The sequence below is a fragment of the Corvus hawaiiensis genome, chromosome Z (assembly GCF_020740725.1).
Source record: "Corvus hawaiiensis isolate bCorHaw1 chromosome Z, bCorHaw1.pri.cur, whole genome shotgun sequence".
NCBI lineage: Eukaryota > Metazoa > Chordata > Aves > Passeriformes > Corvidae > Corvus > Corvus hawaiiensis.
Window position 1 is genome coordinate 46720284 of NC_063255.1, and position 16502 is coordinate 46736785.

At 34.9% G+C, this 16502-nt stretch overlaps 1 protein-coding gene across 1 annotated transcript in view; it reads right to left on the minus strand.

The window, feature by feature from the left end:
- Positions 1-16502, minus strand: part of SHOC1 (shortage in chiasmata 1) — a 45291-nt gene that overhangs the window by 1811 nt on the left and 26978 nt on the right. The window contains exons 16-26 of the mRNA XM_048292836.1: positions 12182-12254; positions 10695-10764; positions 9942-10126; positions 9341-9446; positions 7593-7704; positions 6540-6661; positions 5485-5578; positions 4313-4444; positions 2819-2968; positions 1657-1828; positions 883-1437 (exon numbers count right to left, since the gene is read on the minus strand). Of these exons, the coding sequence (XP_048148793.1) occupies positions 883-1437; positions 1657-1828; positions 2819-2968; positions 4313-4444; positions 5485-5578; positions 6540-6661; positions 7593-7704; positions 9341-9446; positions 9942-10126; positions 10695-10764; positions 12182-12254 (1771 nt within the window). The remainder of the gene's footprint in view (positions 1-882; positions 1438-1656; positions 1829-2818; positions 2969-4312; positions 4445-5484; positions 5579-6539; positions 6662-7592; positions 7705-9340; positions 9447-9941; positions 10127-10694; positions 10765-12181; positions 12255-16502) is intronic.

The following is a 16502-nucleotide window of genomic DNA, read 5'->3' on the forward strand; positions in this document are numbered from 1 at the left end:
AGAATAATTTAAAAAAATACTACAATAAATGATATGGCAATACAGTCTGACAGGGACTTTCTTAGTTGCAAGACTCCATGGATACATACTATGGCTTATTAAAAAAGGTTTCAAGCTAACTATATTTGATGGAGTAAACCAGGGATAAGAAAATCACAAAAAAAGAGAAGCCTAATATTTTGTATAAGGACTGTACGCAGTTTCAGGGTAAACAACATTTGAAGTACATATTATACCATCTCTGAAAATATAAGCTTTGGAATGATTTCAAGTGGAGAGTTTAGCCCTGGAGATACTAGCTAAAAAAATATTCCAAGAATAAGAAAATACATGAAAGAAACTTAGAAAATTTTTGGAGCACCATTTTTACTCCATTAGTGCCCACAGCAAAACACAGCCATTAGTAGAATCTGAATTTCACTTTCAGGATTTGCTGAATCTCCTCTTTGTCCTATAGAGAAAATACAGTCTTTTGTTCAACCTTGTCCAAATCTATGTTTACAAAATAATCTTTCCCATAACTTTTAAATGCATTCTGGCATGCTCATTATCTATATTTTAGGCTCTGTCAAAGAGAAAGGAAGCTGAATCTTACACTATTGAAAAACTATATTTTTCAATATTTACCAGGGAAAAATAATGGCAGTAACACAATTCTAGATCGTTTGGTTTAGCGCTTTTTAAAAATATATTTTTTATGTTCAAAACAAAACCTGTTAGGAACCTTTTGTCACAGAAGAAATACATATGCAATTGCTGGGTTGAATTTGATTTAACAACTATTTAAATAAAATACAAAATACAGTCTTACAGATACTCCTTGCAACTTTGCAGTTGAGTAACAAAAGTAATTTCAGTAAAATCTGCTTACTTTGGACCTACCTGTTTTAATTTTTTCTTTTGTCCATAAGAATGAAGAATTTTGTTTTCTCTTTCCTGTAGATGCTCCACCTATTTGTTTAAAATTCAGATTTTGAAGCTCATCCATATCATCAAAGAAATCAGAGAGAAAATCATCATGACCAAATGAATTACGTGGGCCTGTGGATGATGAGCTCCACATGGGCTGGTCAATCTGAATTTCTGGGCTTTTAAATGTTGCATCTCTAAATTCTTCTAGAAAACTCTTAGAGCTCTCCTGAGGTGCACAGTCACTGAAAGTTGCAAAGAAATCCTCTTTTTCAGAGTCTTTGGAAGAATGACCAGAGCTATCATGCATCCTGAAAGGCTGTCTTTGAACATGGAGAGAATTTTTAACATCTAGATGAGCAAAATCTTCACAGTCCTTTGATACAGCAAAGAAATCTGGCTTCCTCCTTGTAATTATATCTGATGAGCATGCCTTCTTTTGCATACAGCTTGGAAGATCAGACTTTAAAAAACCCTTATGATGATTCAGTGGAGGAATTAGGGCTTCAGAATTCATATGAGATGTTCCTGGTAGAGAAAAATTTGAACCATTTTGTTTGGAGAATGAAAGACAAGTTTATTTTTTACATTTTACAGAAAAACAAGATGTCATTGAGCATTTTGATTGCAGTCTGTCTCATCAGAATAACTGACCTTACCATGATTAGAAGAGAAAGATTCTAATACATTCAGATTTTTTACTTGGTTTCAAAGGAGACACATTTCCCTAGTAATTCAAGGTATTACCTGTGCTGTTTTGTGCCTTATCAAGCAGCTCTAAAATCTGACAGTTTTGTTTATTATCAAGATACAATGCGTTGAAGTTATTCAGGCTTTCTGGGTGTGATGCACCTTTCACTGTTTTTTCTAGGTGAGAAGCAGCATTTAGGCTGTATGAAGATATCATGTCACTGAAATGCTGAAGCAATAAAGAAAATATGTCAGGAATGTTTATGGTGCATATCTGTACATACCACTGTCAAACATGAAAAATTAAACCAGTTGTTAAGATTCTAAGATGTATAAATTTTTGTTTACTGTAGCAAAAATAAAAGACTTACCAAAGCAGGAGAGGCATGTACAGTAGGCAATATACCACCTGTTTTAAATCTATAAACAGGGTAAGTAACAGTCTCTGTCTTGAAACACAGGAAAAGCAATATCTTAATAAGTTTATTCTCTTTCATTACTCCAAGACTGTAGGAAAGAGTGTCTGCAATGAACTGGCACCTATCACACATCACAGAGGAATTTAACTCAGCTTTTTCTGTCAATAAAGATGGCTTTACACATAATACAGTTATAACAATAGTATCCACAATTTCACATTCAGTGCCCAAATTACCTGTTCACTTGCTCCTTCACCTTAACAGAATGCTTCACCCATTTTCTTGAATGATAAAATATGTGCATTTTTTATTGAATTAAATTATTCAGTCTATAATTTTCCCAGGTTTGAACAGTAGGAGCACATAATTCTTCATCTCTAGGGCTCTGTCAAATGCTTAGTACTATGAATTTCTAAGTGGTGGGTTGAAGGACAGAAGGAAGGCCTGGAAATGCTTAATTGGAAAACATTTTTTACATTAGAAAAACACAAAAGCTTGCATGCTGATACAATACTCAATTTAGTGAAGCTTGAGGAGGAAGTTGATCTAATGAGTATTCTTTCAGTTAAGGAAATGCTCTCATTATCTTTTCACAAACATATTGGTGACTTGACAAAATCTGCTGAGAATCAGCAGACTCAGCATTTGGGATATGAATGATATGCTAAAGCCTGTAATTAATTTTTGAATTATACCAGCAAATGCACATGTAGCCTCAGATCAAAAAACCCAAACGAAATAACCACATATGACAACAGAGCAAAAAGATTGATCTAACACATAAAATAATTTTGGCCAACCTTTAAAACTTTTTTCGGAACCTCTGGCAGAAGTTCCTGGAGTTGATCAAAGCTTGCAAGAAATAACCTGTTCAGTGAAGATCCCTTCTTTAACATAAACTGAGCAACCAGAGGATTGATACATGGAAAAGTAAGCAGGCATTTCTCTGTCTGGAAATGGAAATTACTTTGTTAGATTGATACCTGACAAACTTTTTTTCCTTTTTTTCCTGTTACTATAAAGTCATATCTTACTGAATAAGTCATAGAGTATATCATAGAAAAAGAGCTTTCAAACAGTGTACTTTTACAGTCCATTTAAAATTCCTTTTTTTTACTACAGATGTAACATAGTATCATTTCTGAAAAAGAGTAAGTTTTGCATAACAGTTTGACAAAAAGCAACTCTAAAGATGTTTATTTTCTAAAGTGAATCATGTAAACTCGATTTTAAAATGCATGACCAGATTTACTATTACTTCTCCATTTTAAAGTGAGTTACCTAGATCAATATAAACTGACAAAACTGGTTCTGTTTTACAAAAGTTGTATTTGTTAAGAGCAGACAGGTGGCAAAAGCAGAAGTTGCCAGGGAGAGGATGAATGTCACAAACAAGGCAGCAAGTTGAGAGTAGCTTGTTATCAATGTCGGCTTCCTGTTCCTGACTTTCATACAGCACTGCCAGGATCAAATATCTTTAACAGAGACACAATACAATGACTCCTCTCAGTTTCTTACCAGTATCCTCAAACTCTAAACTGGAAAACCTATAATCCAATACCTCCCCTCTTGAAAGGCCATGCCAATACCTGCTTTATAACACTTCTGAATTTTGTAAAATCCAAAAACAATCTCAGCTTTACAAGACTTCAAAGTTTTCACATAAAATTAACAAATCCATATGTTTTATTTGAAAACCTTACTATACAAGTTAAAGGATATCATATATTTGACTGTGATTGATGGGCCTATTCCAGCATTTATTGGAATGAGTTAAATAAGTAACTCCGTGAGTTAAACAAGTTTCTACCATGTGGTACTAAAGCAAGTCAGCAAGCAATGCCACTGACTTCAGTAATGGATCAGCACTGCTGAATTTGGCTTCCTGCCCAAATGAGCCACTGCATGTTTATCTTTTACAATTTGGGTAGTTTTTTAAACCTAGTGCCTAGAATGGTACAAATTGACAGGCAGATGTGGAGGATAAACATCCCTACAGGTTAATCATGAAAGCACAGGGAAAGTCCAAGTTGCCTCTAATTGTGCTGACAAGGATAATGGAAATAATATATATGTGTGTGTGTGTGTGTATGTGTGTATATATATATATCTCCGCATATAGACTAGAAATATGCTTATATATATCTCTGCATATATATATCTGCATATACATGTATATACATATATAAAATGCTTATTTGAATAATATGTTTTAAGAGGACAGCAACAAGAAAGCCTAAATCTTTATGAATCTTAGGAAGAAAACTGTAAATTCATGGGAAATCATGGCAAACCTCAGATGGCAAGACTGAAAGCCAGGACTTGTCCAGCCACTCATGAGGACTGATATTAGATGCTATCAAAATGTTGTCAGCAATCTGACGAATTATCAGCGCTGTCTCTTCAATCCCTGGTGTAAGAACTACCTAAAAGTGATACATAATATTCTTGGTTAAAACTTACTCCAATGAGTGTCTTAATTTGCTACAGAAGTTGAGGTGAAAACTAAAGGTCACCCTGAACACAAAGAGTTGGTACTGCTGAGTAATTAAACCTGATCCATGCTTATCATGCAGACAAACTCCAACCTCTGACCACTAGCCTGGCTGCAAATTACACTCCGTATTTATGCAAATCCTATGTAGGTGAAATTAATTGATTTTTCCTATAGGTCTTTTTTATGTGATCAAATTTCTGGGTATAATATGAGTTCCTAATGAAACAGGCAATTGTGAGATGCCTATTAAATTTTAAGGAGATGTGTAACGCTTTGAAGCTGTAATTTCCACACAAGCTACACTGTTGAGTACACGAAATGAAAAACACTTTGTCCTCTCTGTAACTTTCATGTAATCAGGTAAATTTTATACAAATTTTAATATGCAAATAATAATGACTTTCATAAAGATCTGCACTAAATATTGGCAGCAAATAAGTAAAAAAAAAGTTATTATTATTTAAAAGGATATTACTTCACTCAAAAATTTAAGTTACCAACAATTTGGTAAATTGAATGAAACTTCTGCCCCAATTTTAAAGCTGATTATTCTAGATACTAAAACAAATTTTCGATTCTAGATTTCCTGATTTTTAAAGAAAAAGGTTAATTTATCTTGTCACATTAAAAAAGCAAACCAGCTGACAGCAAATTATTTCTTTATTTCTTCTGTCACATCAGCAACACAATATTGACATGAAATTTCAAATTAAGACATAAGGAGGATTAATATATATTCTAATAACTTATTAAGGGTATTATATAATTCTTTGACTCCTAGTCATTCAACTGCTATTTGAATCTGATTCAACTTGTACTGCAGTCAACACAGTCTTTTCACTGACTTCAGCAGCACTGAACTAAGATCCTCTTCTATTTTAGTAATTTTGAGCTATTTTATGTTTTCAGTGTAGAAGGCATACTTGATTGAGCTCCTTAGAAATATCGTATCATGAAGAAAAAAACTACCTTCACTTCAAAGTCTTCTGACTTCGGTGTAAGTTCAATTAGAATGGCATAAATTGAGACAAGGTTAAGCAGAGTATTTCCCTTGAGACTGTACCTGTAAAACAGTTTCACTGGATCATAAATATTTAATATGCACATGTAATTATCTCAAACCATTTGTTCCATGTCTTCATAAATATCTGCTTCATTTCCTGGAATTCAGAATACTGGTACAGTTTGAGCATTAATATCTGTGGAAGGAGAGCTAGGATACATTAAGGGATTGACTGCTGAAGGATGGACTGTAAGGAAAGAAAACAGAGTCAGTCTACAGCAAAGCAAGTCTGGTCTGAAAAGCAAAGGTCTGGATCAAGGTCAGTCACTGGAGACACTGGAGAAAAAACAGAGAGGAAATTAAGCAACGACTTGCTTATAGAAAAAAAAATCTCAAAAGAGGTAATAAATTAATGTTTATTAACTATATGAACAAAAGGTGTGCTTCCATAGCAAAAGGAGAACTACTGATGCACTGGAAGAACACTTTAAGAATGTTTCCCTGATGCAAACTATATACAGTGGTAGTAACACAGTAATTCACAACCATGCATTTGTAGGGTGAATTTACTTCAAACAGATGTAAGAATAATTCCAGTGTTTCATATCCTTAGAGTTGTGAAATTTCTGGACCCGCACATTTGCAACACACCTCACCTCAGTATTGCCTGCCTCAAACTCTGTTATTTTGTAACAACCATTTCTTTGTCTCTTGTGTAAGACTAAAAATAGCTTTACAAACAAAAACCAACTTTTCGAACATTTTGGTGGTCTCCAGTGATCACTGTTACTTTTATTATTTCACTGAGTTTTTCAATAGGAGCATAACAACATTGTAACTAAGTGAAAAACTCAAAGACCACTAGAAATATGAGACTACAATATTCGTATTTTTAAGAGAAATGTATTCCTACAGAGAAGTTCAAAGAAAAATGAGTAACAACTTGTTCTAATAAGCTGCTTTCTTTAGGGACAAGTTGGTTTTAAAAATACTAGGATAACAAAAGAATTTCACAACTTACTCTAAACTCAGTCTTTCTCTGGAATAGAAAATAATCCAACAGCATGTATATTGGAGTGATAATGTCACCAGCCTTGATATTACAGTGTCACAGGAGTCCTCACAATTTAGTTCTTCCATACTCTACCATGGAATTTAAATACAGAGTAAAAACTAAATAAATACATTACCATGGCTGCCCACACTTTTAATGAGTATCAATATAATATGCAGAAACCAGATCAAACACAAATACAGCTAAATAATGTAAGCATTAAGGACACATATGGGAATTGGGAGAACTAGCTTTTACTCCCAACTTTTATTTTCTTTGAACTTCAAAAGGTTGATTCGCTGCTTCATGCCTCTTTTTCCTTCCTCTAAAAAGAAAGTGGCAATACCTTTTTAGGCTGTTCTTAAGATTTTTTGGGAACTTCAATAATGCAAAATATTGTTATAAACTTCTGAAGTACTTACTTAGCCTATACAAATCATATTACACCTACATTAACTATATAAAGTACAACATCACTAATAGCAGCAGCTTGTAGGAATGTCTACGTTGTACTTGTAATACTAATTGATTATTTAATTATTTATCTATCTTTCAGAAGCAGTTCTTCTACCTGCAATCTGTTTTGCTGCATACCGAAATTTAAGTAGTATGCTATTGCTTAAGCTAATATTCTTTATTAAAAGCAGGACAAATTATTCAATAGACTAATTCAGTTGACCATCCAAAATGGGAGGAATTAATATACACATTGGTAAGAGAATACAGCTCAAAATGCATTTAATTGGTTGTTATTTTCAAGTATGCATCCTTTAACTACATTTCATATAATCAAATCACAGGTCAAATGTTACTTTAGTGAAGAAACTGAGAACATTTTAAACTAGTCAAACTGGCACAGAATTTCAGGGTTAATGATTTGTGATGTGAAACAATGCATGAATTAAATATGATTATGAAGAAGAAAGATATGCTAGAAGTCTGAAGATATGGCCTAAAAGTGACCCAACACATAACAGAACTTGGACACAATAGTTTCATTTTTCAGTAGTTTCACAGTACCTGCAAAAAGATTGCAGTACATTCATCTATTGTCAACACAACGTATCGATCTATACTTCCAAAGAGCCTTAAGGAATAACTACTGCTTCTTTCAACAAAGGTAATGCTGTAACTGAAGAAGTAAAATTATTTTATGAAAACTCAAGCAATAAAATACTACTATTTTCTTAAAGCAAATGAATAACATATACCCTTTAATACAGTTTTTAAACTTACACAGTCTTGATCTTTCTCAAATGCTCAGTTCACTGTAAGACACACTTGAACAATACACATCAATGTAGCAGTGATTTAGTGAAATTAAATTATGTTGCTAACTGCATTGAGCATGACCTTGATATCCAGGCTTTGAGTTTACAAAAAAAAAGAGGTAATATAGAAACTAAGATAGATAATTTGAAACTCCTACTGACTAACTTTGCATATTGCATTTCTTTTCCTCCTTTCATGATTGTGCAGCACAAGGCAAAGCAAACTCCCTGATGGCCATTGGTATGATCCTAAAATTTCTCAGTGACTTAAAACTGCCAGCAGCACAGCCTCCTGTTGTGTTTTACTAGGAAACACAAGAGACCTAAACGTGAATCTGCCAGCAGTATGGCCTCTAAAAACTTGTATGGGCAGTGTATTCAGATGTTTTAAAAAAACTAAACTATTACCTTTTCTGAAATTGTACAGCTCTTTACTCACCTATTTAACCTCTTCACCAGTGCTAAAAGGAGCTAGTGAGAAAGTAACAAAACAGCGCTCCCAGCTATTTGGCTTATGGCCAGACTGAACAGAGAACTTGAACAAGTCAGAGTTTAAAAGCATGTCAGATTATGTGTTCAAATTTTAAAAGTCAAAGACATAAATTTTTTTCCCCTACTGAACTGTAATAAGACGCAGACCAAAAATGGCTCCACAGCTGACTCGAGGATAAAGCTAGGAAAAAAACTGGCATGTCTCTCCAGCAACATGGTGAAATCAGCTACCCGTATCTCTGTCACCATGTCTGAGAGATATTGTTGCTCTGGTCCCTATTTCTATTTTTCTTTTTTTTTCCCCCTCCATCAGATAAAAGGTAGCTTTACCAGATATGTATTACTGTGAAAGCAAAATTCAAGAAAATTATGTTAAAGTAAATAATAAAGAAGCCCAATAATTTACAACCCTGGCAGTTTTTGCACAGGTTATAGAGTACTAAAAATTAAGTGAATAGTAGATCTGAATTTTATGAATAAATTAGCTTTTGTTTTAAACTTCATCTCTCCCAAATACTGTGATGCATCAGAAAATAAGATGTTTTACTATTTTTCAGTTTGGGTATTTAGCACAGCTTCACCAGATAAAAACAACAACAACAACAACAACAAAAAAGAAACCCCAAAAGCAATTTTTACAATTAATTAAAAACAAAGTCTTCCAAGGACGAAGAAGCATTAAAGAAAAATAAAAAAAGATTAGCATTACAATTTTCAGAGAAAAGTAGACAATTTAAAAAGTTGTTTTGATTAAAAAGTACCACCTCATTATAACAATAAAAAAAAATTGGCCAATTCTATTCTGGTAGGCATGTGTGTGAATCTCTAGTACTAAATTATCAACTTCAACAGAAAAACTATATTCTTGTCTCTTAAAATGTTAATAGTGTAATTGCAGAAATGTACCTGATAGCTAAGTAAATGACTAATACATGATACAGTAGAACAACATACATGTCCTGAAAATCTGAAAATAAATAGTCCATATAGATTCTTTTCACTCACTTGGACTCAAAAAGCTGAAGAATATCTGGCATATTAAGAAGACCTTCAGTTGTCAGAAATACATATGGAATCTGTACTTCCAGAAGACAGGAACCACCACGATTCCCTGAAACATTTTGTATATATAAGACAATAGTTTAACAAGCAAAAAAACTAAGGATACATTTAATGGACATATCTTTTAAAAATGCAAGTTTTATTCATCTTCAATAAAACTCTTCCACTCTATAGGTTTTTTCCCCCCCAGATTAAACTCTTGAATGCCATTGAAATTACACTTTAATTCAGATTTCTTTAGATCTACAACATTCCCTTAGGACGAGGAAGCATGGATACAGCTTGCAGAAGCTGCAAACAACCTGGGAACTTGGCACAAGTCTCTTATACACCCACATGTACTACTACATCCTAGCCAAAACTAGGGTTACACTCAAAGAAAAACACCTCCTTGCTGCACAGATAACCCAGCTCTGTTTATTTAGCTTTATCCTTCAGAACATACTACTCATTCTCTTCCACAGGCACATGAATGTACCATTTTATGGAACAGAAAATGTTTTCATATGTCAGCCTGTTTATTACAATTCTGGAGAGCACTTACCCATTTGTACTGTTTCAGGGAGGGTGGTTTTAAAAGTCATATAAGTAACATCCAGATTTTTGCACAGATTTTTCCAGCCAGAATTTTCAGAATAATCATATTCCATTACTAATGAGAAGTGTGTCCAAGGGAAGTCAGGTCCAAGTTGCTGATTATGTACAATAATGCAGGAATATCTACTAAGGCTTAAAAAACCCCAACAGAACATGAATAAAATTACATGCAGGTAGAAGTACCCTCAGAGCAAAATAAACACAGTGTTACTTTGACAAATTCTAACTGCTAAAGTCTGTTTACAAAAAAATATTTACTCTTCCTGCCTAAAGTTCCAACTCCCTTAAAAATTCATTTAAAAAATAAAAGCTGTACTCTTCTCCCTACAATCATCTCCCTGAAATATATTTTCCAGAAATGTCGTAATTTGCCATTTCTTCTGTTACGCTCTTTCACCACTTTTCCCTAAAACATGAAAAAATCATGTTTTTCTACATATTTCTCTTTAAAAGTTTTTCTAAAACATGCAAAACAACATATAAGGCTAGGAATATGCAACTGTTTGTCCTCTGAGCCTCGCTAAGCATTTTTCTAGAGTGGACAAAATTCTCCACTTTAAAAATGAAGGTGTAGGTTCATATAATGAAAACTTCACTTCAGATTGGAAAGTGCCATAGAAATTAAAAAAAGTAACTAAAGTTTCACTGACCTTATTCCTGACTAAAGAAATTGTTCTCAAGAATCAACAATTTAACTTACCTGCTTATGATCTCTTTGCAACCTAAATGGCTTCCTTTTTTCTCAGAATTCAAATCCACAACTTTCAAGCCTGCTTAAAAATAATTAAACAGTTGATGAAATAAATGAGCCTCTATGTCTACGAATCAATCCACAACAGTAAGTAGCAAATGTGGAACAACACAAGTTATGAAAATTTTAAGTATTACATACTCTGTCTTGCTGAAGTCCTACACAATTTCAGTTTGTATTGTACTGTTGGATGCAATGATTTAGAAACTTCCTTCTCAGAACCCAAGGAAAAAGTAACACAAACAAGTTTCACTTCTCACAAACTCACAACCCTGTTACCTTAAAATGAATAATTAAAGAATAATACAGCAGGAAGTACATTTGCTCCTTTATAGGTTAAATTTCTTTATACTTTTTATACATTTGAAATTTTAACTGAAAGATGTATCTAAGAAGGAATATCGGTATTACACAAGTGCTTCTTTTCAAAAGTGTAGTTGGATTGACCTGTGTTTGCAACCAAGTCTTAAGATCTTAAAACAAATAAAACCCTTTTCATTAAATATTATTATTAGTAAAAGCACTGTGAACATGCCTCCTCCCTTTCAAAACATTCTAAAAGGCAGTCTTTCTTCTTCTAAGAGCACAGGAAATCTAACTTTATTTTTAAAGGCAAAAGAACAGTGTAGTACATGACACGTGATAAAGTTCATGCCAGTAGGATTTATGAAAAGGGATTTAAAAAAAACAATATAAAAGGATCAATTACTTGCTCTAAACATAACTATAGTCTCAAATTACAATTTTTCTGAAACATGTTTGTTTTACCAGCTGAATTTGCAGTGTTGAACTAGCTTGTTCAGAAATTACTCACAGGTAAAATGCTGAAATGATGAAAGTGCTGTTTGTATCAGCAGGGAGGTGGGTTATTGGAAACAGAAATTTTTTACCTTGATTTTTATATATTGCTAGAGTTTATGCTGACATATTTAACAAATTAGCAAACAGGATCAGCAACACATAGCTAGGGGAAAATATGATCTGTACCCAACTACTCATTCAAGGCTTTATGCTGGGGAGTTTAGTCAAGACTTTTAAAATCTAACTGCTCTGAATAAGCTTGCAAGGAAGAAAGCATGAGACCAATGATCAGCTAAAAACAATGAGACAATCTGATCAAGATAACAGATGCAAATATAATTAGGCAATGGGCTAATTGTTCTGTTAAAAAAATCTTTGACTCAACAGATACATTTCACTCTCTTGCAATAGAAAACATCATACCACTCTTAATCAGGAGAAAATAAAATTAAAAAAAAGAAAAAAGGCTGATGGAATAGTTAGAAAATATTAAACAGTGAGAAAAGTATGTAGAAAGGCTCCTGATGAGAAGAAAAGGGAGAAACACCTGCACCAAGCATTCAAATAAGAATGCAGCAACCCACAGAATAACAGCAACTTTTTATTTCAAAATTATACATAAAATAATTATTTACCTTCTATCATAGATAATGGGTGAATGAAGGCAGCTTTTTCTCTTTCAGAGTCCATCCTTGTAATGATTAGTATCTGTATGAAGACAAGTAAAAGAAAATCTAGTAATATAAAAAAATTATTCTTTCAGCCTGCATACATCTTTCTTTCTCCTTTGCACAGAAAACACAAGATTGAATAAACAGATGGCAAAAATAGAAACTTTGGAGTTTTCCACAATGACAATCATAGAATATCTCAAGTTGGAAAGGACCCAAAAGGATAGAGTCCAGCTCCCTGCTTCTCACAGGACTACCTAAAACTAAACCAAATGACTATGTCTAAGTGCTTCTTCGACATGGACAGGCTTGGTGCTTTAACCACTTATGTAGGAGTCTGCTCCAGGGAAGACCACCCTCTAAGTGAAGAATCTTTTGCCCAGTATGTCTGAACTTCCTCTGACACAGCTTCATCCAGTTGCTTGCGTCCTATTGCTAGTCACCAGAGAAGATACGCACCTTCCCCTCTGCTGTCTTGCTTGAGGAAGGTGTAGGCTGTGATGGGGTCACGCCTCAGCCTTCTCTTCCCTAAGCTGAACAAGAGAAGTGACCTCAGCTGCCCCTCCTCTTGCCCTTGAGGCCTTTCAATGTATCTTGGTCCCCCTCCTCTGGACACAGAAAACAGACAAGTTTGATATCCTCCTTGTATTGTGGCACCCAGACCTGCCCCCAGCACTCGAGGTGAGGCCGCCCCAGTGCAGAGCAGAGCGGGACAATCCCCTCCCTTGCCCGGCTGGTGATGCTGTGCCTGATGCACCCCAGGACATGGGTGGCTCTCCTGGCTGCCAGGGCCTCAGTCAACTTGCCATTAACCCAGACTTCTAGTCTCTTCCCACTGCACTCCAGTCTCTTCTCTCCCAATTTTTATGTATAACCACAATAGCCCCACCCCAGGTGGAGAATTTGGCACTTGCTCTCAGTATAGTTCATACAGCTGGTGACTGCTCAGCTCTCTAGTCTGATTTTTCTGTAAGGCCTTTCTACCTTCAAGAGAGTCCACTACTCCTCCTAATTTAGTATCATCAGTAAAATCACTTAATGTGCTTTCGATTCCTGTGTCCAGATGACTTATAAAAACATTTAAGAGCACTGGCCCTAAAACTGAGCCCTGGGGAACACCACTGGCCACCAGCCTGATTCCATTCACTGCAATTCTTTGAGCTCAACCAATCAGTCAATTGCTCACCCAACCCAGTATTATGGACTTGTCTAGCTCTGTGATGAACAGTTCATCCAGGATATTGTGAGAGACAGTATCAAAAGTCTGCTAAAATTAAAAACCACACTCACTGGCTTCCCTTGGTCAACTAGATGGGTCACCTTGTCATAAGTGGAAAAAGAAAGGAAATTAAGTTGTTTAAGTAGCACTTTTCTCTTGTGAGCCTGTGCTGGTTGTGGCCAATGACTGCACTGTCTCATGTGTTCTTCAGTAATTCCCAGAACAACCTTTTCTCTAATTTTACCAGAGGCTTCCTTCTTTCCCTTCTTGAAAACTGAAACAACATTTAACATCTTCCAATCAGCTGGAATCTCTCCAGACTCCCAAGACTGCTGAAAAATAATGGAGACAGGTCCCACAATGACAGTTTTGAGCTCCTTCAGTAGCCTGGGATGAACCCCATTGGGCTCTATAGGTCTATGCACATCCAGATGGAGCAGCAAGTCTCAAACAAGTTCAGGATTGGCTGAGAGTTTATCATCATCCTCAGTCACAGTCTTCTAACACTGGTCTCTGGGGATGGAAGACAGAGGCAAGAAAAGGCACTGAATGTCTCTGCTTCATCTACATCCCTGTTTGTGAGGTGACTAACCTTGTTGAGCAACTAACCAATGTTGTCTCTGATTCCCATTCTGCTCTTGACTGATTTAAAAAAGCATTTTTTGTCATCCTTCACAGTGCTGGCCAGCTTGAACTTCAATTGAGCTTTGGCCACATAAATTTTCTCCCTACAGGAATGAACAGCCTCTCCATAGCCACTTCATGTCACCTGTTCATAAGTGACTTCCAAAGTCCACACATGTTCCTTTTCCACCTAAATTCTAAAAGATCCCTGCTCAACCATGCCAGGCTTCTGCCTTGCTTGCTTGGCTTTTGACACGTTGGAATTTCCTGCTCCTGTACTCAAAAAAGATGGCTCTTAAAAAGTGACCAGCATTCCTGGACCCCAATACCTTCAAAGACAGATTTCCCCTGGATCTTACTAAGTAGCTCCTCCAGCAGTCTCAAGTCTTCTCTCCCCATATTCAAGGTCTAAGTTTTGCTGGCAGTTTTTCTCCAACCATCAACAATTTGGAACTTGGGTGTATGTGTGCATTATTATTCTGAATAAAGCTCTTCTAGAAGAAACCTTAAATGGGAATATTTGATTGAAAATAAAAATGCTACTTAAAGATAACTGTCTAAAGATATTATACCACACTATTACTATTGTACTAGACAGATTTGTCACATTACAAGCACTATCCTTTACGGAGACAAAACTTCAACTAAAGATATCTAGAATTTAGCCTGCAAGGTACTGATGTACTGGAGGGAGGTACTGAATGTATTGCTGAACTAATTAGAAAGATTTTCCAGTCCGTAGATAGAGTCATTAAAGAGTTCCTGCCAGAGATCTGAGATTCATTAAATATTGCTTAAGACAAAAATATTGAAAAGGATTAGAGTCTACCAAACTGACACAGTAATAAAAAGAATCACCACCAGAGAAGGTGTTTACCTTGTCCATCATTTCAACCGATACAAACTAAACATGTGCCATATGACGTATATAAAGAAGAATATGTACCTACATACATACACCAGACTTTCTGACACGACGATCTCTGAACTTTTATGCCATTGTATAGACACTTTTTGTGGTGTACACAAGATTTTTAAGAAGGCACACAGCACTGTCTGTTTCTTAAGACTAAAGACATAAGATAATCATATGTGTAAATATTAAAAGCATGTTAGATCTTGCCAGAAAAGAAATTCTGGTCAGATAGACAATCATAAGGCAGATTTCAATTTTCCAAGTAGGTGCACAGAAGAGCCACTTGACAATCCATTGGCACCTTTATAAGCAGTTTTGGACAACTGCATTTAAAAATGTAGACCTGCTTTTCTGCACAATTCAACAGGAGACTCATTATATGTTCATCTAATTATATGCTAGATGATCTAGATGAAATTTTTTGTCATGTCCTATCTAATCATAAGTACAAAGATAATGAAAGATAGAGCAAAATTAATTTTTTTTTCTAAATCAGCAGTAACTTCTTCCTTATAAAGGAAATGTACCATTACAATCCTGCATCAATAACAATTTTGGCTAATAAAAGGATAATGCGATTATCATATTTCACATCATATTAACTGATACTGATGTGATATGATAGAACAGTAAATAGTTTATTGAACGCAACTTTTACTTCTTATTAAAACCAAAATACTCCTACCTGTTCTGGCTCATTGAAACCTGTCTCTGAATGTTAAGAAACAGTAAACAATTAATAATTGTTAATGAAATCATATATAGCCTTACATTGCACGCATATCTCTGCATGACTAAGTGAAGCAAGCAAGTAAAAGCTCAGGAATTATAGCTAAAATTTTTAAAAAATCACAGCTAGTAGAGTTCAGAAGAAAAGCTAAATTATCACTGAGCTGACATCAAGATGACCAAGTTCTCATAAGCCTCCTACTACAACATAATCCTAATGTCACAAAGCAAAATGTGTTGCTCTTAAGAAGAAGAAAAGGATGCAAAATCATCTTAGTGTGTCTGTTGAAGGGTAGACAACAAGACAATCAATTTATTTTTGTTGCTTTGTTTTAATTTTAAATTCTAAAAGGGTGTATAATAAGCTGTTATATTGTTCTTCTCAGCAAAATTTAATCAAAAGATGTACAGAGCACCTACTGAAACTCTTAAAAGAAACACAAGAAGAATAAATCCTCAGGAAGTGAAGTATGGAAAGAAGCTAAAATAAAGTAAACTTAAAGAGATTTTTTGGCTGTGTTTAGGAGCATAAATTCTATTCCAAACAATTAGAACACTTAAACACTATGCATTTCATTCTGTCTGTTTCCTAATGTGATCAGTATTCTGTAAAGAAACAATAAATATTCTGTAAAGGAAAGAGGTATTTTGCACTGTGTTGTATCACCCAAAATACTCACATATCCAGGAAAGAAAATATTTGGATAATTTGAATATCGTCCAAAGCCCTGTCTTCCATGCCCAAGTTATCACTCACAGATATTTGCTTTTTATGTAACTCAAATGCCAGGAGGTTG